This window comes from Pyxicephalus adspersus, chromosome 5, assembly GCF_032062135.1.
Source record: "Pyxicephalus adspersus chromosome 5, UCB_Pads_2.0, whole genome shotgun sequence".
In the NCBI taxonomy this organism is placed as follows: Eukaryota; Metazoa; Chordata; class Amphibia; order Anura; family Pyxicephalidae; genus Pyxicephalus; species Pyxicephalus adspersus.
In genome coordinates, this window is record NC_092862.1 from 17,982,691 (window position 1) to 18,007,348 (window position 24,658).

Consider the following 24,658-nt stretch of genomic DNA (forward strand, 5'->3'; position numbering starts at 1 on the left):
TTTATTAATATTATTCGTTAAATTAAAAGCCCTGTGGGCCATTTAAACAATGATTGTGTGATTTATTGTGTAATAAAGGGGGTTAAACAAAAGAGGTGGGGGAATAGTTTTGTGGGAAATGTTTTGTGGGTAAATTTTGGGGAAGGATTAGTGAAGGGATAGTTTGGAGGTGGGGGTAGGCAAGTTGGCAGAGCAATGTTAAGGATTTTACAACAAGCAAATAGAAAATAAACAAGTGGATTCATCCAGGCTGCTTTCTGGCTGGCAAAAACAAAGTGCCACCAAGTGCATTTTACTAGTAATTTTCTCCAGAAATCAAATCTAAATATTGGAGAAAATAAAAAAATCCTATACCTGAGGCTGTGCTGCGGACACCCTATCTTAACACCTTACCACCACACCTCACCACCAATAAACTGGGAGCTTAAAAACGATCTCTAACCCCTATATTATTATAGGATCAACATCCTCTGGATAACTGGCAAACTGGGATATCAACACACTATCTGCTTACTCAAATCCTATAATTCAATACAACCACACTATTAGTGATCAACTGGATCGCTTAGGAGAATATATACAAATGAGCTAAAAACATTCTAAGCCTTAATCGGTTCACATGTGGATACCAACAAAACAAATGGGTAATACTCCATAAGATCCATCTGTTAGTGACATCTTGATACATTATCTATATCTAACTAATAATTGTATGTAGCTGTTTCAAACAAATCCTCCCAGCACTGATCCTTTTACACACTACAGCCAGACCTTATGTGAATAATGTATCCGAACGCTAGGGATGTACTGACTCAGCTGTCCCCCAATAAATCTGCATAGTATTATCTTAGAAATATATTCTTGATCTCAATGGTCCCCTGAAGAGGTCCCCAAAAGGCGAAACGCGTTGAGAATTGTGAGATACCTCCTAATATATGAGTAATATTGTACAAAAAAGAATCTATGTAAATATAGACTTTTTATCGTCACTTTGTATTCACACATGTATGTTATTTGAATAGATTAGTTGGTCTCTTAGAGTCAGGGCCATAATGAAATTGTTCACAAACAAAACACATATATACAAAATATTTGCCCTTTAAATGCCTATCTCTTCTTGCCTATAATGTGTTAATATCAGGCTGGGCATATTTAAGCCTGATTATATCCACTAGAACCTTCCTAAATTTCCAAATTTGTGACATACTAAAAAAAATACAGATTCATTCTCAGGCATTCAATAATCCAGCCTTATACCCAGCAGAACATTTCAGATGTCTCCTCTTTGTTTCCCAACAAACAAAACTCAGACTCAGACAGTGAATTTTTTTAATGCCGTGTGTTTTTTAGAAGAAGTGACAGCAAAGCAATGTAACTTACATTTCATACTACGGCACACTCAGCTAACTGGCAAAACATCTAACATTGACAGACGAGCTGCTCTGCTGCCCTCATCTTTGTGCAGTCTAACTGTTGAGTACACAAGAATAGGCTATGACAGATATTATCTGCTTTCACAAAGCGGAAACAGTCTTTCATTGCTCTGCTTATAACTCATGGTGACAGTCTGTTTCACTGTACTGAACTTAGTTGTGACAGTTCACTGCTGCTCTTCACGGTGGGGGGAAGTGAGGTGCAAATGGAAGGATTGGAGGCTATAGTTTCGATTTTCTTGAGCACTTCTAAAATGTTGCAAGAAACAAAAACATTCATGAAACTGCAAACAAATTTTTAAGATTTATATGTCTTATTATATATAGAAAAACTGATATATGACTTGAGCCAGTATATCATAAATACCACCTATAGCAGATGCACAAGACAATGGGTTCACAGATGTCCATACCTAGATACAATAAAAAAGGTAGCATCCATCTGATAAATACAATGAAATATAGTCTACTGTAATTCAACATTTTAAAATTCAGATGATGATAAAAGTTCTTAATAAAAAAAGTTTTTTTTAAAAGATCTTAGAAACTGATACGTTAACCTCCACCAGTCACTACACACCAGGAGCAAGTGAACCCAGGTGGCTCCTAGAAACTGGTACTTTGCCAGCCACTTACTCCAGCAGGAAGCTGTGAGAGTTTCTGAACTGATAACTGCAGCACCTGTTCTTTGTGTATTAGACTGCATCGGGTAGTTGCTACCTGTAGCAACTTTCCCCAGACAGTGGGCTCATCCCCTTTTAGAACATAGCCTATGTCAGCCAATTAAAAAAAGCTCCTATTGGGCAAATCAATTGGCTCCCTTCCTAGCTTTACATACCTATTTGTGGCTTAGGGGGACAAAAAGAAATATAGGGGTATTGAGGAGTATGTGACTTATTGCAACCCCCCAATTTAAAAGTTCAGATAAGTATATGCTGCCAGTATGTCAGCCATTAAAGTTAACCAGTTGATGAGCCCAGAATGGGCAATTTACAGATTTTCACAGTCCGTAGGATAGCCCAAGTGGCAGTAGGATGGGTACCTGTTGGTTGGCTATGGACAGGTTGTGGTCTGAATGAAGGGTCTAAGTAAAATAAAGCCATTTTTTTTTAACATTATGACCCTTCACATCACTCTAGGAGAATCATTAAATTATGATCTCCCGAACTTTATTGCGTCAAGTCAACTTTTCCTTGTCCCATTCAACCAGTAGTAAAGTCATTATAAAGAAAATATACTTTCAGCATGTGTGGCGATCTTCTTGCAACATGTGCTCTTACAAGACTGCTTTTTCTCCTCTCTTTAAATTATGAATCTAATTACAACTCAAGACTGTCCTAAATCTGCCAAGAAACATCTAGCTTGAGGTAAACATAGCACTTTTATGATTCTTGAGGATGAGCCAAGACTCGTTAAAATAGATTTGTGGAGAAAATGAATTGGCAAGGCAGTATCCAATGAAAGCTCTAAATGGAGACATATAGCTCGGTATCCATATAGATGTGATATTGTCTGACATCTCTGAGCGCTGATAAAAATAGAACGAGACATTACACAATAGCACTGATACCGAGTTCAATGCACTCAGTGAGATGCTAGAAAGAACCATTACTATCATACATGAATAATAGGATTGAAAGGTCTCTGCGCATTCGCTATAGCATGATGTCATCTCAAACATGATCTCATTGCTGCTTGATGTTCTTATTGTCATTCAAAACAAAACTATTTTGACATTTGGCTTACGGTAAAGGACAATTAGATACACTTCCATCAAATAAATATTAATTAGAAAATGCTTGATATAACAAAAACTTTTACAAATCAACTCTGGACCACTTTAGTTGGTGCAGTGGATTTTGGGGAGGTTGTGATCTGTACTAAGGTCGTTCATGTCTGGTAAGTCCAAGGTGTGGTCTGGGTATCAGGTGACCCATACAAAGTTTAGGTTAGGTGTAGGTTGGTGCAAATGGAAAGCTTACATATGACAGTGCAAAAGCTTCTTCCAAATCCTGGTCAAGAATTCGGCTCATAGAGGTTACTAGAGTTGCAAATTACAGACAGATACAGATAGTGACACAGGAGGAGAAGAGGACCCAGAGGAGCTTACAATCTAAGAGGAGGGGGAAGCAGCACACAATAGGAGGGGGGGATATGAAATAGTGGGTGAGTAATGAGGGTTTTATTAGACAGAAGATGATGGATAGGCAAGTTTGAAATTATGGATTTTGAGGGCTCTTTTAAATGATCAGAAAGTAGGAGTAAGCTAAGTAGGATGAGTCGAGGCAGCTCTAGAAAAGTCTTGGAGCCGTACATGTGAAGAAGTTAGAGTGAGGAAGTCATTAGTAGGTCATTGGATGAGGGAAGAGAGTGGCTAGGGCTGTATTTACCCTCCCTAGGACATGGTAAAAAGGAGAAAATGGAAAAGAAGAGAAAATTAAGAAAACTATACAGACAGGCAACACTGAAAGATGCTTAGCCTGTAAGATGTTTCTGCATACCACTGGTCACTCAGTTTCATCAGAAGATCAAAATGGTGAGCATTTTAAAGTGACCTTTCTCTAAGTGAGCAAAATAAATTCCCATATAAGTATATATTCTTTATCATGCACAAAAACTCTGGTGACTTTGCTAGGCTGATATGATGTAGTCTGCTGCAGGGAGGAAGAAACATTTCCTTGGACTCCACTATATCGCAACAGTGTACCAAACCTTATCTCTTAAAAAAAGTCAACAGCCAAAAATACCAAGATAAAATGACCACTATAATTTACCTACAATGCAGTGGTTTCTCCAACAGTGCTTTATAAGCCACAAAATGGCCCCAGTATGATTGCCAGTTATGTTCACCCCAGTTCATCTGAGCCTAGGTCAACCTTGATCTACCTCTGGCTATGACTAGAGAATGAAAGGAGAAACAGAAGAGTGATGCGCTCATTGTTCTGTCATTCTGCTTTCTCTTCTTATTACCGTGTTTCTTGTTGCCACATTCATTTCTTAACTTCATAAGATCCTTGAGGGATATCATCCTCTTACACTCTACATATTTTGCAAAAGGAATGAAAAAGGACTGATATTGGGTCAAATGTATGTACTAGCTGTGAAAAAAAAATTCACATTACCTTGTGTCTTTTATAAGTGTCTAGAATTCAGATTTAAATGAACTGAAACAAATACAAAGCTTGGCAGGGTTGCAGTCATAAAATTGGTTGGACAGATTTGAAACTGTTTTGGCAGATTGCTTGCCTCTTTGTAGTAACATGAACACAGTATGATTGCCATGTGAAATTTTGTCTGTAAATTCTGAATAAATTGCAGATAAAATTTTCTCTGAGGTCTGTACGATAATCCCTCCATCCTTTCCATTGTTTAACATTGCATAGTCTGACTCTGCTACCATCATCCGTTGTGTCAAATTATGATAGTAAGGGGTATAGTTCAAGGCTCCCTATTTTGTACAATGCCAGAATCTACAAACAATGATCACTTGATGATTTCATTTGAATCTACCTATTGATAGTGTATTAGGCAAAACAGGGATATTGGTGAAAACGTTCTAATAGACCCTGTTCATAATTATTGCTTTCCTCTGCTCTTTTACACTTCTTTGGATGTATTGATAAATATATATATATATATATATATATATATATGCGCTGGTCTAGACTTACCCAACTACATACCATTGAAATACTTTGCCTAAATCTAGCCAAACCTAAAATATGAAAGTTATCCAATGTATCCATCTCTAAATATTATATTTTGTTAGAAGATACCTGGTCAAAGTGAAAGGTTTATTCTGAAACAAGAGAAAGGAACTTGGGATGACTAATCTAAAGAAGTTAATTTCATTCATTTTAATTTCCTCACCTGTGACAAAAAACCTTAGATTGTTATGGTCAACTTTTTTATTTTCATTCATTTATTTTCTTTAAAAATGTAATAATTAACACATTACTGTTCTTTTCTTTCATTAGATTTCAAAAGATATGGACCAATTCCTGTGAAATATAGTGGGACTCTATAGCATGAATGGAGCTTTATCATATTAACAGGCAGCCTCAGAGACTCGATGAATGCAACAATGTGGACTGGGGTTATAACGTCAAAGACCCAAAGGCCTATTGTTATGAGAACCATTGTGTTTCCTCTGCTTTGTCGCCGGATCAATATGAGTCCATATCATTAAGTACCTCTGATGAAGGGCATGGTCTTAAATTATCCCAAGATGACTACAGCAAAGAGAGGAGTAAAGTTTGCTGTTCAGAAGAATTGGAAACCTCTTTTACATATGTTGATGAAAATGTCAACATTGAACTTGTGACCCACCCTACTTTTAGGGATGACAATGGGCACCAACATCATGCTTCGGATAGAGACATCCAACAAGATGGCATTCATGAAGCCTCCATTATGTCCGATGATGAAGCTACTTCAGAAGCTTCAGGAAAATCTGTAGATTATGGTTTTATTAGTGCAGTGACTTTCCTTATTACAGGGATTCTGCTTGTCATCATCTCATACTTGGTCCCTAGAGATATTAGATCAGATCCAAATTCCATCCCAGCCAGAGAGATGGAAAAAATTGAGAAGAAAAATGCTATCATTGGAGCTCATTTGGATAGGTGTGTGATTGCTGGACTTTGTCTTTTAACTCTAGGTGGAGTCGTGTTGTCAATTTTATTGATGATATCAATGTGGAAAGGTGAACTCTACAGGAGGAAAGCATTTGCTGCTAAAGAATCTGCAAAATTGTATGGATCGATTAATTTTAACCATTCCAAATCAGGTGGAACTGAGAATACTATGGTCCAAGAGGAAACAATTGACATAGTTACATAAGTACCATTTGTGATAAATGTATAATGTATAATATGATCAATGTACTGCAGATGGAGAAAGTTGACTGTGGGATGACAACAAGGTAACCAAGCCTGTCCCACCACCCATTACAGTTTGTATAAGAAGTATGACTATGTAAAAGGAACCAGCCTCACCTCACTGAGATGACTTGATTTTTTTTTTTATTATTTACTTGCATTCTCTCAGTCCAAATACAATGTCAGTTTTCAGTTTTAAACTCACCCAGCAGATAAGTTAGCCTCTAAGAGGGCCTCTCAGTTTGCCACTGAGCTGACGTTTCTGCTGTGACAGGAAGAGAATACACCTGAATACCAGTACACACAGCCATCCCTGAGAAGTAATGCTTTGCTAATACAACAGCATAAAAAGATTGATGCTTTGGCTTTAAAACGGTAGAAGCTGATCTGGAACAAGTATTAAAATAAGGATTTCTGACACTTTTCTAACACTCATTTTACAGCATGCTTGTTCTGAGTATGCGATCGAAAAGTACTTAAGTCAACTAGCTTTTGGAACTTTTCTACTACTTTTTTCATACCTGAATAACTTTACAAGTAGGGAATATGCATTGATTTTTTCATGGATTACCACTGGATGAATGGAGCCTGAGGAGAGAATACATAATATGTTATATATGGCTGATTTTATGAAAAGAAATGTTACATAAATTATTAGTGCCTTCACAAGAACAATGTGCGGACATTATGGTGATGTAAAAGTGTATGAAACCTTTTAGTACTAAAAGAGTCAGCGTCTCTATATGATGCATTGATGCAAATTGTCTTCTAATTTTCACAGTACTCTGTATATGTGAGATGGTGAAAAGGCCTACACCAATGGGATTTGGGTTCTTGATGATGGCTTCATTATGAGACACTGAGTTTGACCTTCTGACCTGCAATTGGCCTGCTTTAAATGGGTTTTTCAGTTCAATAGGCTTATAGTACAGTAATGGAAGACCTGTTTAAAGCAAACAAAGGTCCGCTGAAAAGGGCCCTCAATGGGATCCTCGTTTGCTGTATATAATGTACTCACCTGAAACTTTTACAGTGTAATTTAGATGCCACATCTGACATATTGCAGATCATTTTCATAATTTAAAAAATGTTATGTTGAATTAAAATTTCCTAGTCGGGAGTCCAATGACAGCTGAACTCTGCTATTATGGACAGGTTATGGTTGGCTATAGATGGAAATTTTTTTCTTGTAAGATTCAACAGATAATGGGTTACTTTGCATTATCTTGATGCCCATATGAAGCCTTTGTACAAGTAGGGAGTTAACTCACTAAAACTTTTCTTGTTTGTATTTTAAAATTTTCCAATCAAAAACGGCATTTTCTATTTACGGATTTCTTTTTCAACACCTATCAGTTGATTTTAAGACTTACAGAATATATTACCAAATGTTATGAATTCTGAATGTAAAACTCATTTCACAATAAATACTGAACCTGTTATTATTTCTTATAGCTCAGTAGAAACATTAGAATTTGTTACTACAGTCCATCTTATTATACTTTACCATGCTATTTTTTGGTTTATTCTCAATCACTTAAAATACCATTAACTGGCAGCTTTCGGGAGAGTCAGACCGCTGTTCCCACACACATAGGTCTGACATACCTCCTGCACACTGCTTGAATCAACAGAGCTGCTCCAGGAGTTTGAGCGCCATTGATTGCAGCACAATGCAGGAGGAACTGTAGATCCAATAACATAAGCGGTCTGGCTTTGCAGAATTTAACCTTTAATGCAGAACTAAGTGATTACAAGTATAAAAAACAGCATATTTATTCCTGCATATGCAGCCAGACAGTGCGGCATTAATAAATACCTAGGCTTCAATTTGGCTTTATAGAACTCATTATTGTCATTAACATAAAATACCTACAAGGATTTTTAAAATTAGAAAAAAAAGTGAGTGGGTTTGACTGCACTCTAGAAACATCTTGATCATCAGTACTGAGCAGGTAGGGCATGTTCATACAGCGCTGCGTATGTTGGCGCTATTTAAATCCTGTTTATTAATAATAATAATAATATGTAGTTCAAGGTTTACAGCAGAAAAAAAAAACTTTGCTATAAAACTCACCTTTAATCTGGAGCTGTTCCTTCCAATTCCCATTAGATGTTGCCAGGCATCCAGGTTAAATGGTCTTCCCACCCATTTCACCTGAGCCCCTGCTGTTATTGAACTCTGGGATTTAGTGCCACTCGATGACATCATGTAATAAGAGGAAGGAAAAAGAAGAAAAGGGACTCGTGACATTTCTGTAGCAACCTGAAGAAAAATCTGCAGGGCCCCTACCTTTCCCTTCATTAAATCTGCCCTCCAGTCTTTCTTTCATTAAATCTGCCCCAGCCTTCCCTTCAATAAATCTGCCCTCCAGCCTTTCTTTCATTAAATCTGCCCTTCAGCCTTCCCTTCAATAAATCTGCCCTTCAGCCTGCCCTTTAATAAAACTGCCCCTGGCCTTCACTTCATCCAATCTGCCCTCCAGCCTTTCTTTCATTAAATCTGCCCTTCAGCCTTCCCTTCAATAAATCTGCCCTTCAGCCTTCCCTTCCATAAATCTGCCCCCTGCCTTCCCTTCATCTAATCTGCCCTCCAGCCTTTCTTTCATTAAATCTGCCCTCCAGTCTTCCATTCATTAAATCTGCCCTCCAGTCTTCCATTCATTAAATCTGCCCTCCAGCCTCTCCTTCAATTGTAGAAGCTCCCTCCCTTGTACTGAAATCACTGACTCTGCACACCGTGAGCTTCTAACAATTACCCTGAATCTGATTCCATTGAGGTGACCATGAATATTTTTACAAATACGGGGAAGATGTTTCTGAATATTAAAACTGCTTTGAAAGTGATTTCAGCAATCATTGATCAAAGCGTCAGCACTCTACTATATAAACATATCAAGTTATACATTCATTAGGAAGTTTGGGAGCGTTAGATGAAGCTCATATGATGATTTTAGATGAAACACATTTAATAGGCTTAAATTAACAAAGATGTTCAAGTCTGGGAGCTTCAGATAAAGCCATATGTAAAGTCATACAAAAATACTAAACCTAAAAATTAAAGGAATATTTCCCATTTAACTGTGTGGCTGTCTTCTTCCTACTTCTGCCCGTATCACTTGAGCTCATACTGTGCAGGCGTGATATAGAGTGACGTATCCTCCAATAAAAATAAAAATAAGTGCTAATTTCACTGCACTGCTTTGTGCCTGGGGGGGAAAGCCCCTTCAGTGCATGCTCAATCTCAGCAATCCAAAGCCTCCTGGGTTACATGACATATCTAATTCAGGTTTTACTGCAGCATTGGTAAGGATAAAAGGGGAGGGCCCCACTTTTTTAATACAAAAAATTAGTTATGGAAAAAAATATTACTTTTTATAAAAAGGGGTATCTACCCCTTATATATTGTGAAAATTGTGGTGCTAGGTACAAGGTTTATTATTGGATGCTTAAGATTTTGTGTTAGTCAAAAACATAGAAGACCAAATCCAGTTTTTATATATTAGGGCTGATTTACTAAATTAATTTAGGTTGTTCACCTTCCAAGGAGATTTATCCACTCCCAAAGAATGTTTTGTGTAGCTTAGTAAATGTGGGGCAAAGAAATACCCAATCACATGCAAGAAACTTAGAAAAAAAGCTTTATGCTTGCACATGATTGGATGGTTGAAGTGGAGCTGTACCACCCTCACTTAGCTGGGTAAAGTAATTTTTGCAAATGGATAATTTCTCTCCCTAAAGCCTGTATTCCTTTAGTTAATCTGCCCTACTGAATTTACTTTGGAAAGTTGAAAAAAGACCAAAGTGGGTCATATTGTTCAACTTTTTTTATTTATTTATTGTGCATAGAGAAAAAAATTAAATGTGAACAGAAAGAAAACATATCACATGGATTGGATTGAAGCATCCCATGATAAAGAGACTAAGTTTAATAACTTTTTTGAGATGTGGGAGTTCTACATTTCTACCATTTTGATACACATTAAACATTGGAAAAGATCCAGTTTTGACCAGACATCATGGTATGTATATTGCTTACTAGCTAATGATCCCCCAGTTTTTTTCTGTTTTCCTTTCATATTTCCTTCTCCTTTTTCTTTCACTGATGTTATAGTGTTTGTATTGCTTTATGGATGTTTTATGTACAATTTACCTGTTTGTACGTCAAAAAAACAAGCCTGTAGTTTCATAAGATGAAAGTATTTGTGGGACTACAAGTGTCAGGAAGGGTTAAAGAATGACTCAGGTACTTCTTAAATCAAAATTAGTACTTATCTTTATTGGATGCATTGAATGATCCACAAAAGCAACAATTCCAGCAGCAAGATCACACAACTAGGTTTACCCCAGGGATGGCCCATTGTCATATCATCCAATTGGGAAGTCAAAGGCAGGGAGAAGCTGGCATTTCTTTACACGTATCCAGAAAATGCCAGCATCAGCATTCTATGATATCTTTATTATGAAATATGAAAAACTTGCAGTTGTTAGTATGAATTTATATTTTATATATTACCAGCTGCTTTGTTGACCTCTAATGACCTGTTGGGGCAAAACAGCCATAACTTTCTTCTTATCAAGTCACTCCAACCCCAACCTGGTGAGGGAAGGAGAACACAAGATGATCAAGGGCACAGACAGTTTGCACAAATGCTGACAGGTCCGCTCCCCTGAATGCTCTTGCACCACTGTAATATGTGTTCTTAGATAGAGATTTTCTATCCAAGAACATAAGAGTACCGCCGCTGTGCTCATCATGAATGAATGCAGCCGTGGGAATCATCCTGTGATGATTCCCACGGGTGCATTCATTGATGAGCACAGCCGCGGGTCTCACACTGACTGGAGGAGTACTGCGGCTGCATTCATGAATGCAGCATTGAGAAACCCCTCTAGTGGCCGGGGAGGCAGGAGGAGTACCACAGCATTGCAGCCGCGGTACTCCTCTTGTAATGATTTCCTCGATCTTCGATGGGCCCACAAAATCAGTTCGCCAAAATTTTGCGGACCTATCGGAAGTTTGAGGAAATTTTCGCAAGAATGTCAGAGGCATTCTCGCTCATCCCTACTTACCAATCCTGTTACTAATAAAAAGTGTAACGTGACCTTAAACCAATAATTAAACAGCAACACAAAACAAATAAAAATAAAATAAAACAAATATATCAAACTAAATATACTTTCCCCAAGTAAGACACCCTCTAAAAGACAGACAATATGAGTAAATTTTCTCAAATGAGTTATGAGTTGCTGCAAAATAATTGTATCCAAATTTGCCACTAATGAGACAAAGCCTTTTTATCATTACACAGTATTTATATCGCTCCGACATATTATGCAGCTCTGTACAAAGCCCATAGTCATGTCACTAGCTGTTCCTCAAAAGTGCTCACAATCTAATGTCCCTACCATAGTCATTCGTCTTTATCACAGTCTAGGGTCAATTTTGCAGAAACCCAAATGCATGTTTTTGGAATGTAGTAGGAAACCCATGCAAACACGGGGAGAACCTTCAAACTCAATGCAGATAGTGTCCTGGCCGAGATTTGAACCTGGGACCATAGTGCTGCAAAGACCAGAGTGCTAACCACTGTGCCACCATGCTGCCCATGCTGGGTCATGTCTTCATGTCTTCATTTGGGAATTCCAACTCCAGTGCTTGCATAACTTGTAGGGATACATTTTCCGATGTTATCTGGCTAAGCCCTATACCTTCCTTCCATTTGGATGCATTCATTGATGAGCACAGCCGCGGGTCTCACACTGACTGGAGGAGTACTGCGGCTGCATTCATGAATGCAGCATTAAGAAACCCCTCATTTAACCTCTAGTGGCCGGGGAGGCAGGAGGAGTACCGCAGCATTGCAGCGGCGGTACTCCTCCTGTAATGATTTCCTCGATCTTCGATGGGCCCGCAAAATCAGTTCGTCAAAAGTTTGCGGACCTATCGGAAGTTTGAGGAAATTTTCGCAAGAATGTCAGAGGCATTCTCGCTCATCCCTACTTACCAATCCTGGTAATAATAAAAAGTGTATTGTGACCTTAAACCAATAATTAAACAGCAACACAAAACAAATAAAAATAACATAAAATAAAACAAATATATCAAAATAAATATACTTTCCCCAAGAAAGACGCCCTCTAAAAGACAGACAATATGAGTAAAATTTCTCCAATGAGTTGTTGCAAATAAATTGTATCCAAATTTGCCACTAATGAGACAAAGCTTATTTATCATTACACAGTATTTATATCGCTCCGACATATTATGCAGCGCTGTACAAAGCCCATAGTTATATCACTAGCTGTTCCTCAAAAGTGCTCACAATCTAATGTCCCTACCATAGTCATTCGTCTTTATTACAGTCTAAGGTCAATTTTGCGGAAACCCAATTAACCTAACTGCATATTTTTGGAATGTGGGAGGAAACCCATGCAAACACAGGGAGAACCTTCAAACTCAATGCAGATAGTGTCCTGGTCAGGATTTGAACCTGGGACCATAGCAAAGACCAGAGTACTAACCACTAAACCACCATGCTGCCCATGCTGGGTCATGTCTTCATGTCCTCATTTGGGAATTCCAACTCCAGTGCTTGCATAACTTGTAGGGATACATTTTCCGATGTTATCTGGCTAAGCCCTATACCTTCCTTCCATTTGGATAGATCTGCCAGGATTTTGGGGACTGCTGTGCACATATTACATTCTTGCTCGAGAGGATCGCAAATGTTTGTCCTGGGTGACATCTAGTCTTGCCCTTAATCAAATGTTGGCAGGAAGAAATTCCAATAAAGTCATCTTCCAAAGGTAGTCCCCCAGTTAAGGACATCCGACATACGAACAACTCAGAGATACAAGCGGGGCTTCCCTGCTCGCTGTGTGCAGGATGGAGGCTTGAAGGGGGGAGGGGCGGCTTGCATGACTTGCAGAAGAAATCTTTTGCTAAACACAGCTGAGGTTGTGGATGATCCTAAGGACTGAGCTCCTTCTGCAACATCTTGTAACTTTAATGACCAAGACAAATTCCGCAGCTGTTTCTTTTTGCAAATCAAAGCCCAGCTTGCTCCAGAGGTTAATAAATGTCTAGGCTTCATGAATTTTTTTTGTTTTTTTTTGCTTTTTGTTGGTAGCCCACAATGAGGATTTTATACAGTAACTGACACCATGCTGCCTAAAAATATGTTGAGACAAATATCTGTCCTAATTGCATTTATTAAAATAATGTACCTGTTCCGACTTACATACAAATTCAAGTTAAGAACAAACTTACATTCCCTATCTCGTATGTAACCCGGGGACTACCAGTACAAATGTTCCTACCATTTCTTATGAGTGAATATTTTAAAGCAATATGCTACAGTATAACAATAAGCACTAATCAGGCTGCTGTCTGGATGAAAAGTAAGTTACAGCTGTCTAAACCTTCACCACGTCATGGGATGGCTGTAATAGGAAAGGATGGATCTTCTTTTCTTTTATATTTCCTAGAGATGCCTGAGGAGCAAAACCACAGATTCTTCATTGTGGATGTGCCAGTGTAAAACATCAGTTATTGCAGCACATAATGAGAGAAGATGTTTCCTAAACCTCAGAACAATGTTTTGTTCTACACGAACATTCATTGTGACATCAGTACTGCGCGCCAAGATTCCTGCACGCAACATGTTATTTGTGAGTCTCCTGTGGAAATGCGGGCTGATGGAGAATGACTGGCCATGGCCAACAGGGGCTCAAAGATCGGGACTGGCTCTGTATGAGAACGCACTTGTTACGTCCTGACAGCCGCACATTACAGAATTCTTTGTACAGAAAAAAAAGAAACTGCACGGCTTGGCAAAGTGCAGCCGTGGAAAGCTCTCCAAGACTTCAGAAGCAAACCTGGAATAGATCTGGTCTAGGATTGAAAACATTTGCTATCAAATAGCAAATTACTTTAAGAATTCCATACCAGGTTTTCTGGATCACCCAAATTTACAGATGAAAATATTTATTCTCCAGTCTTGGTGAGCTTTAATAAATTATATATATATGTATATTATTAATTTATATGTATATTATATTAATTTACAAAGCTTTAAAAACAAGGATTATGTGGCAGGCTACTGTCATATTCCTTGGGGTGGTGATGTTGTCCCCATGTGCCCTCTAGCCTATATGGCAGAAGGAGAATAAAAGAAAAAGGCAGAAGTCACCTCATCATTAGTTACAGGATTTGTACTTTTTTCCCCCCTAGGCCAGCTAGCTTATGCCTAAGGGGCAAATATGATAATAGGGGTGCGTATGATGATAGGAGAATTGGTGGGACCATGATGGTTGTGGGCAGCTCAGCCCTATACTAAGACCTCTATGTACTTCTATGTATTATAAGGAAAATATTACTGTCACAATATTAGTACAATTGCCACTGATATGGCCATGGCCATGGCAGTCAAGGCATAGGTGACCTTGTAGGAAAAATGGCCCCGATTTTTCATATTCCTTTAGTCAATCAACCAATAATGTATTTGGGAACAAAAACTCCCACATGAAGGAATCTGGCTGGCGCCCGTGTTAGCACAACCTAGCTGGCCTAGGGGGGAAAAAAGTATAAATCTGGCACTGAGTGTAACACTGGTAAGTGTTGTCACAGTGACAATGTGATTTGTCCAAGAGTGTTGTCACCTAACCAAAGGAAATGAGCTGTTGCAGCTGCAGTTGCCAGGATTTAAAATGAAATGTTTAACCTAATTCACATATGAATGCAAAATAAGCAATTTAGCTTTATTGGAGTAATTTTTTGATCCTGTAATTCTATCCTAATTATCTGTTGTACTTGTATGTTGGCATAATGAGCAGGTGTAACACTTATCTTTATAGATTACTATATAATAACAAAATCTTTCTATATTTCTTAGATTGTAAGCTCTTCTGGGCAGGTTCCTCTTCTCCTCCCGTGTCACTGTATCTGTCCGTCATTTGCAACCCCAATTTAATGTGCAGCACTGTGTAATATGTTGGCTCTATATAAATTCTATTTAATAATTCTTCTATTTAATAAGTGTACCTCTGCACAAGAGTTCAGTACCAACTCAGACACACCGGGCTCCCACATGGGCCTCCAGACAGTTCAGCAGGAGGGTTCTGCACAGGGGCTCACAAACTGAATATACAAAATTAAAACTATACAAACTGAATCAAAATGAAAAGCAACCATAGTTTTAGGTTGAATGTAAACTTAAGGAAGATTGTGCCAAGATTGTACATTTAGGTTGTACCCTTCGTGGTCAAGTTTTTATTATGTCCACATTGGAGAAATTCATCCCTTTATTTGTAATGGTGACTATTAATATTAATAAACAGTATATAGCACCAACATATTATGCGATGTACAATAAATAGGGATTTTAAATGACAGGCAGATACAAACAATGACACAAGAAGAGGAGAGGACCTTGCCAGGTGATTATCATTACTGACAAAGTAAGGGATGGGAAACTTTTAGCATTGTCTTCAGAAGAGGAGGTAAGGAGACATCTGTTCCGAGGATACCTTAGAGGGACATTCCCTTTAATTTAGGAAAATTCCTTTATCTTCCTGTTGCATGCCCTATTGCAATGCATGTTATGTGTATTGGCACATTGCCATTTCATCTGCATAGCACTCCCATGCATTAGGGAACTCATCAACGCATTGGTATTGCACCACAATGTACAGTAACACATTGCCATGCATTGTGATGGGATGCCCAAAGGGGCTCACAATCTAATGTCCCCACCACACACCAATTTTGATGGGAAGCCAATTACTAATACCACGAAGAGTGCCCAATGGAAACCCACACAAATACGCTGAGAACATACAAACTTAAGTGTCCTGCCTGAATTTTGAATGTGGACAAGAAAACTAGCCATATGTGTAGAAATGCATTTACCTGAGCAGACAGAAGAGAATGGGCCCTTATGATAACCATTCATGGTCTTCTGATCTGACATGTTTAATAGCTATGATCACAGACATTAAGGCAACTTTGTATTTAAAAGAAAAAAAACAGTACCCTAGGAAAATCTACTTACCTTCCCAATACTTATGGCACAGACATAAACTTTGCTTTAAAAGCTCAGAATTCTGCACTTCAGGTGTACAGGTATACCTGCGTCCCCTGCCAGGTACAGCCATCTACCAGGTGCTTCATCAGTACAGGATAGAGGGGGTAACATAGGGGGCAAGTGGCATAAACTGCAACACCCAACAATAGACTGGGCAACCCATGTACCAAGTTATGGAAGATCATCAGCCTCAAATACACAAAAGAAGGGGGAATATGGGAGTCGCCATCCATCATAGAGGTAAGTATTAGGAGTCTTCTTTTCCAGGGATTTTAGGTTTAGACATTTTTGAACGGAATTTAGAATATATACTTTACTAGCCAACTTAATGTTTAAAAGATGCAAGCATTTGGGAAACCCCTTTTAGGTCAATTTTAACCTAAAATGAACAAAACCAAAAAAAAAAATTCCTAAAACTATAATATTGCTCAGTGTAACTGATGAGTATTGCTAGCAGAAATCAAAAACCTATGGTGTAGCCGTGCACCTATTCATACAGCCAGGTCCTCTTCAGACTCTTAGTTTTCTTTTACCAGATGGCGGTCCTATAATTCCTCACCACCTAATTTCTGCAAACTAGATGTCCGACTGCTTATGTAGACACATGGGGCCTGATTTAATAAAGCTCTCCAAAGCTGGAGTGGATATACTTTTATTAGAAGAAGCTGGGTTATTTAGCAAAGCTGGAAAAGATTTCCTAGAATGAATTTGATATTTGTTAGCAAATGTTTTCAATCCTGGGCCAGATCCATTCCAGGTGTGCTGGATCACCCAGGTTCACCAATGAAAGTGTATTCTCTCCTACATTGGAGAGCCTTGATAAACCAGTGCCATGGTATCTACTGCAATTCAGGGATGCTGGAAATTGTAGCCTGACATGTATTGTTCTTCTTAGATTGAAAAAAGTAACTATTTGGGCAAAACATCCATCTAATATGCAGAAGGAGAGAAAGGAGGATCCCAAAAATAAGATCCATGATTGGCCTATTGAAACAAATTAATGGGGCTCCTGGCACGAATGTAAGTCCATGTGTTTTGGTAGAACTGACAGGTCCACTTATAAACTTCCATGGTATATGGAAATATTCCAATAATACCTGGTGGTTCTACCATGTATATTGTAGAGCGACAATCTTCCGTCCTTTGGTTTCAAATTATCCTGCAGCACTGAATTGTTCCCAACTTTCCCTTATTTATTTTATAGTTGGATGTATAGATCTCCATTATTAAAGGTTTTATTTAAATTATTATTATGTTTTATTTCCCTACCCTCTAAATTTTTGCATTTGTGACTTTGTAAAGGCAGAATAAATGAAAAGTGGTGGTCAATTGAAGCACCTAAATAGTTAAAAAATAATGTGCATATTTTATCTCCGAGGTTGCAGAACTGGGGGTCTGTTGGGGGAGCGAGCCCCTTGATGAGTTTGTTATCTCAGATGGTATCTTTGCTGCACTGAATTCGGATGGAGACCCCCAACTGACCACTTTGTAACCTTGGGTGAGAATACACATAAGGAAAGAAAGGTCTTAGCCTTTTATTATGGTGCTCCTCAACCAAAACCACAACCTGCACATTTTGAAGAGACCTGAATAACATGGTTACCACTGCAAGAAGAGCATTTCCTAACAACTACTCCGTAAAGGTGCAATACTTCTTCACACAACCCAAGTGATACAATTCTCATCATTACGAGCCAACCAGAAGAAATGCCATGCATCAATCTAGTGGGAAAGTACATGGAAATAAGGAGTGGCTTCAAGTGGCTTCAAAACTCAGGCTCAAGGTGATGTCTGCCAATCGAAAAAAAAAAATTATATGTGAAAATCTTGGTAGTTTTTATTCCTCTGGAGAATATTTAACAACCGTTCAAATGACTGAATGTAATTAGTCACTGAAATAATGATATCCTAATTAAAATAATCTTATAATGTGTACATTCACAAGAGTATATTGTCTAACTTAGAACTTATTTTATTATGCAATATAATAAAATAGCAAGGTAGGCTTTATTGCGTGGCATCAGGCACTCGGGAGCTGATGGTGTGGGTTCCTGGTGTGTGCTTAACAGATCCAGTCCTGTCATAGTTACTTTACTTTTTCTGGGGTGTAACTGACAATTGAAGTCTGGGAGAGAAGGACTGGGGTTCAGATATTTAAATTAAAACTAATCGGTCCCATGGGGTTGTCCCCCCAACATAAGTGATCAAATGGCACTAATCTCTGACATGAGGTAGTCAAACTCAAACACCTTAAACACAAAACTTCAGATGGCACCTATCTCTCCCATGTGGTGGTACAGCATCAACATACTGCACAAATGGCACAAATCCCTAACATGGGGTGGCCCAAACCCCACCATTCCCAACAAAAATCACCAAATGACCCTAAACTCTCACATATGCTGGTCCAGCTCCAATACCCTCAGCATAAGGCACAAATCTCTCTAATCTCTCACACAGCGTGGGTGGTCCAGCACCACAACCCAGTATAAGGTATCAAATTGCACCAATCTTTAAGCTCCAACATAAGTCACAATTGGAACTAATCTCTGGCATGGGGTGGCCTAACTCCAAAATCTCTAACATAAAGCACCAAATGGCACTAATCTCAGAAATGGGGTGGCCCATCTCCAACATAAGGCTCCATATGGCACAAATTTCTGAAACGTGGTGGTCCAACTCAAACACCTCCACCACAAGGCACCAAATCACACCAATCTCCCACATGGGAAGGATGGTCCAACTTCAACACCTCCAACATAAGAGACCAAATGGCAATAATCTCCTAAGTGTGGTGGCCCAGCTCCAATACCTCCAACATAAAGTAAATGGCACTAATTTCTCACATGGGTTGGCTCAACTCCAACTGCCCAACATAAGGCACCAAATGGCACTAAGCCCTAACATGGTGTGGCCCAACTCCAATATCTCCAACATAATGTACCAAATTCCCACATGTGGAGATCCAGCTCCAACAGCTGCAGTATAAGACACCAAATAGATTTACCCTTTTAAATGGGGTGGTTCAACTTTAACGCCCAAACCTAAGGCACCAAATAGTTTAAACTTCTGAAAGAGGATGACCCAACAATAACACCCCCAACATAGGGCACCAAAGAGCATTAATCTCTTACATGGCTAGCCCAACTCCAACAGTCCCAAACATAAGACACCAAATACCATTAATGTATTGCTTGGTCTTAGAGGTCAAGGTACAAGACCCTGGTTGGGCTAGGACCAACCTTGCAGCTATACAAAGCTAAACAAACTCTCAGACACTTTGTTCACATGCCACTAATATGGAAGACATAAAGGACATGTCCTTGGCTGCAAATAAAAGTAAACTCATCTCAAGAATTCTAGCTATATGGCTGTCATACTATCCTTCTGACATCAATATTATGAATCAGTAACCCAGAAGAAGTATGCATAAGAAGGATGCCATAAGACCTTATCTGAATATTTGTTCTGAGCTAATCACTATGGCCCAGAACAGGAGAAGTAAGTATTTACAGTCTTTCTGTTACATAAACAGTTTATATTCAGGACAGGGTCTCTTTAATCTTTTATGTGAAAATCTGATATTCAGGAATGTTTAAATAAATAAAAATAGCCACCATAAACTGCTAATAAAAGAATGTCTTGACATTTTTCTGGCCCATTGGTTTTGGCACAGGCCTTTTTATATGACACCAGCTAAAGTATGTTGATGCTGGATGAACTTATCCGTTTGACCTGATTCAGTTGACTTCATGGGGAGATCGTCAAGTCTCGGACTCCTGTATCAGCAGAAATGCAGTTTCGATATAGCTGAATAGGACTCTAATGACTACGTTCCGCCCTTTATACTGCACAACGACTATGAAAACTGAATTGACACTGAGGCCAAGAGCTACAATTAATAGCAATCTATCGTGAAAACTAAGTGCATTTATATTGGCATAAACAGAACTGCTGCTTAACTATACTTATAACAATGCATAAAATAGCTCTCGAGGTCGGCAGGCAGCCATCTTGCTCCCAGGCACGTACGGACAAATGATATTTTTCTTCCCATTTATACTATTTCATAAAACTATTTTCTAGGACATGGTTGCCATTTTCCTCATAATACAGGAAATTTTATCAATGTAGATATAATATGAATGTATTTTGGTGAAATTCTGTACTTAAACTAGGCAAAACAGTCTAAACTTGCACAGTAAGCATGTTCTATTGTTTTATGAATAAAGGCTTTTATTAAGCAACAAATTCAAATTATCAGCAAGATGTTCATATAGGCAGGTGCTGTTCTTCATTGTATGTTCATCTACTTAAAGCTGAACTCCAGTAAGATATAAAAGACACAAATACTGTGAATGTAGTTCTGTATTAGTACTTTAAACTTTATTTAAGCAGTATAAGTGTCAGTGTTGGGAGGCGGTGTTCACCATTACACACTGACAATAAGTACGTACATTTTATCTTTTTATTTATTTTAACTATCTATTAATAGTTTTGAGGTATCAGTTGTGTGTTTAGGTGCATTGACAGTCCAAGGGCAAGAAAACAGGCTTAGTGCAAGAAATATGCACCCTGGAGGGCAATGTGTCTCAACCAGGGTTCCTCCAGAGGTTGCTAGGGGTTCCTTGAACAATGAGCAGTTTGTGCCCCTCAGGTAAGTTTAGGTGATGCCAATGATCTATTTGGTTATATATATATATATATATTCGGTTTCCAATCAAAACACCTTTCTTCAGCATAAAACAAAAACAAAATGAAAAGGCAACTTACATGAGGTGAATGCAAAGTCCCCATAAATCAATTCAGAATAGATAAACTCTGAAATGGGAAGGACGGTACTGGGTGGTCATTCCCGCTGCACTCTGGGTATACTGAGTGGTTTGGCTGCAGCACACTGCAGGTGTACTATAAGGGCACAGGTGTGCTACCAAGGGAGCTTCCCTTTGCAAATAATACAGACTCCACAGAGACATGGTTGCAGCCTACATGCTGCTATTTCCACTTCCTCTCCCATGTTATCACACCTGTCCTCTTTTAGCAGACCTGCAGTATGCTTTAGAAAACCATTGAGTATAGCTAGAGTAGATTGTGAATGCCCACCCAGTACCTTCCTTCCCATTTCAAAGTCCAGGCCCTAACATAGTTGCATCCAACTCTATATAACTCTATGTATATAATAAATGGCATGACATTTGGTTCATTAGTGGTCACTCAATCTTTTTGAAATGAACAAGTCTACATTTTATTTGTTGGCTCGCCGAAAACAATTATTTTTATAAAGAGATATAGGGACACCAATGAAGACACCCATCCTAAAAAGCAAAATATTTACTGATATCCTGCAATGTCAACAACAAAGTCAATGAGAAAGCAAAGCTTTGCAATCAGATATCTACATAACAAGTCATTTTCTGCAGCATGGCACCCTGTGTGATCAGCAGATCAGATAGCTCAGATACAATGTATCTAATTCAAGCCTCATCCATATTATAAACTGAGATCATACCTTATCTGGTTACTGTACTCTCAGACCGCATATTCCATCTGTATTATTTTACAGCTGCAAACTTTCTGCCTATCTTTTGTTGTGATTGCTTCTGCACTGATAAAGCACTTGCATCCCAATTAAGGCAACTGGATTTCAGCGATAGAATTACATGGGCAAAGTTTTCCAGCTGTACACTAGAGACTTGTGACACTTCAACTCCACACTACAGGTTTAGCATTTCATTTGTTTAAAGCAAAAATTTAGTCTGAGCATGTGGGTGAAGTTTTTCATCTTATACAAGAATGGATGACATATTGCAGCTATTGCAACTGGATTGCCAACATTTTGTGTATAGCCGATCATCACACGTGTAAGAGCTTGGAGCAAATTTCCTTCCATAGCCATGGGCATCAATATAGAGTTTTATCTTTCCTCCCATCATAGCTCCAACAGTCTGCAGTCCAATAGGAAGGTTTTTCACAAGAGTGTGCCCATTTATTCTAAAGAACACTTTTATGGTTAGGTATATTGGTGGTTTGGAAGACTTGGCTCACGGTTCGAAATGTAATCAGTGGGGTTGCGGTTAGGGCTACATGCAAACCATTCAAGTTCTTTCTTACTTTACCATACTGTTGCCACAAGGTTGGAACCACACTGTTGCCCAAAACGCCTTTTTATGCTGTAGCATTAAAAGTACATTTCAATATTTTGGAGGCGTGCCCACATTCCCTTACCTTTATAGTATAGGCTAAATGGTCAGGTGGTTGATTATATTGTGTATAACATTCAATAACAAATTCTCAGAATCTGTTTATTTTTTACTGCAAAGAATGGAAAAGAACAATTATGTGTTCATAGTGTGGAGTGGACCCCATAATATTCTTATATGTTAGCATTTGTTAGGTTGAACATAACAGCGTTGATTATTAAAGGTTAGGAGTCATCTCATAATAAAGGGTTACTGTGTATTGTGGTGCACTAAATTGGAAAAATAGTGCATGACCATTTTTGTTTGTTCCCCCTCTAAATTTGTGTGCGTTCTGGTGCTTAGGCAGACTATTCATTTGAATAGGGTTTTGTAATAAATAAACATTGATGGGTTACATAGAGTATGCATACTCAACACCCCAGGTTGAGCAGGTGAGCCCCAATAAAAAGGTGGCCTCTATTGCATCTACAATCCTTAAATCTTTCCATATTATATGGGAATGTGTAATTTGGAATATGTGGCCATTCAGCCAAAAGAGCACTTGTAAAATCAGGTAGTGACTTGCAATTTGCATTCCAATTCATTCAGGTATAAAGGTAGGGTTAAGGCTATGAGTAGCATACCACAGTGGACAAACTTTACCTTTATGATGCTGTTTTTGCTCTAAAAAAGAAAAAGGTGATTGTGGTATGGTAATTAAGAAAACAAGTTCAGGATCAGGGGTTTGTGTGTTAATATTGCAGAGCATTTGATGGCAAATGTGAAATTGACATATAAAAGTAATAGGACAAATGATATAAGGATATACAACAGAAGATGGTTATGATGGAAAGTATTTCCATACTAAAAATGTTTTTAAGTGGTCTTTAGAAACCAAGGGAGTTAAAGTATGTCTGAATGCAACACTGTCTTTAGTGTATTTAAATGGAAGGATCCGTTGGGTTTTTATTCCAGAAATTCTGTAATCCTTGCAGAGATTGATTATCCAATACCCAACGAAATGCCAAAATTTAGAAGATCTTCCTTCTTTAAAATATATAATTATATTATAATTATAATATTTTATTATAAAATAATAACATATTGAAGTGCTGCCGACCATTTTAACCTGTTCTTCATTCTAAACAATTTTTGTGTAGAGTGCATTATTATACAAGCAACAGCAACATATTTCCTTTATGATACCGTATAAACGTCAATAACTAATGGACTAACAGACATTGCAACTAATGTATAAAAGAAAAAAGATTTAAATGATAAAATGAATAAAAAAATGTCACTATTCATAATGAAGTTATGTTCCCAATTCTTCTGCACATAAAGAACCATATGATATGACTTATTCCCCCTTCTCTCATCATGTAGTTCTGAATACCAGTAGTACCAGTAGTAGATCCGTAGTGATTGGTGAAGCTGCCTGGTTTGTATTTACCAAGAATTTAGTGAATCTCATTCAAACTTCAGAATCTGAATTTTTGTTAAGGTCTAAGAAGGTGGGAGATTTTGTAGTTGACGTCTGGCAATTGTTATTGCTAAAAATCAAACTCTTGTAGAAAGAAACAAAAATAGGGCATGGGAAGCCAGTCTCTGGTTTAACACAGGTGGTCGAGAGGTATCTTGCTCAGAGTAAGGGTCATGTCACACGGGTGACTTTGCCGTTATGGATATACCACCAGCAGCCATGCAGCAGATCATTCCACCCAGCTCTCTAGAAATTGTTCCTAAATTGGCCCAGAATGCTGCAGGAATCTCAAATAATAGCCATCAGGGGCTTTCTTTATAGATACATCTGTGAAGAGTTATTCAACCCATTGGCCTCCTCACTCCTTACCAATATCCACTACCATATTCCATGCATGTATACAGGTGGGAAAGGAACATGTATTCATGTGTGTGTGTGTCAACTAGGTGAAAGATCTTTCACGCATCCAATTGTTACCTAACCTCTAACCACAACTTATGTTTCTGGCCTCCTTGCATCCAAATTGAAGGAAATGCAATGGATTTAATTCTCAGAAGCACTGGAAATATAAAATCTGAACTTTTACTTTGGTTAC

The 24,658-nt window shown here is 38.3% G+C and overlaps 1 protein-coding gene and 1 long non-coding RNA gene across 2 annotated transcripts in view; one reads left to right on the forward strand and one right to left on the reverse strand.

Moving 5' to 3' along the window:
• The window catches only part of TMEM74 (transmembrane protein 74), a 40,923-nt gene extending 32,331 nt beyond the window's left edge, over nucleotides 1-8,592 (forward strand). The window contains exon 2 of the mRNA XM_072410737.1: nucleotides 5,411-8,592. Within this exon, the coding sequence (XP_072266838.1) occupies nucleotides 5,466-6,275 (810 nt within the window). The 5' untranslated portion in view covers nucleotides 5,411-5,465 and the 3' untranslated portion in view covers nucleotides 6,276-8,592. The remainder of the gene's footprint in view (nucleotides 1-5,410) is intronic.
• Nucleotides 1,409-21,307, reverse strand: LOC140330554 (uncharacterized). Its single transcript, XR_011920761.1, has 4 exons — nucleotides 21,175-21,307; nucleotides 8,391-8,591; nucleotides 6,835-6,901; nucleotides 1,409-1,682 (listed from the first exon to the last, which is right to left on the reverse strand). It is a non-coding gene; the product is annotated as an uncharacterized lncRNA (long non-coding RNA).
• Between the last annotated feature and the right edge of the window lie 3,351 nt (nucleotides 21,308-24,658).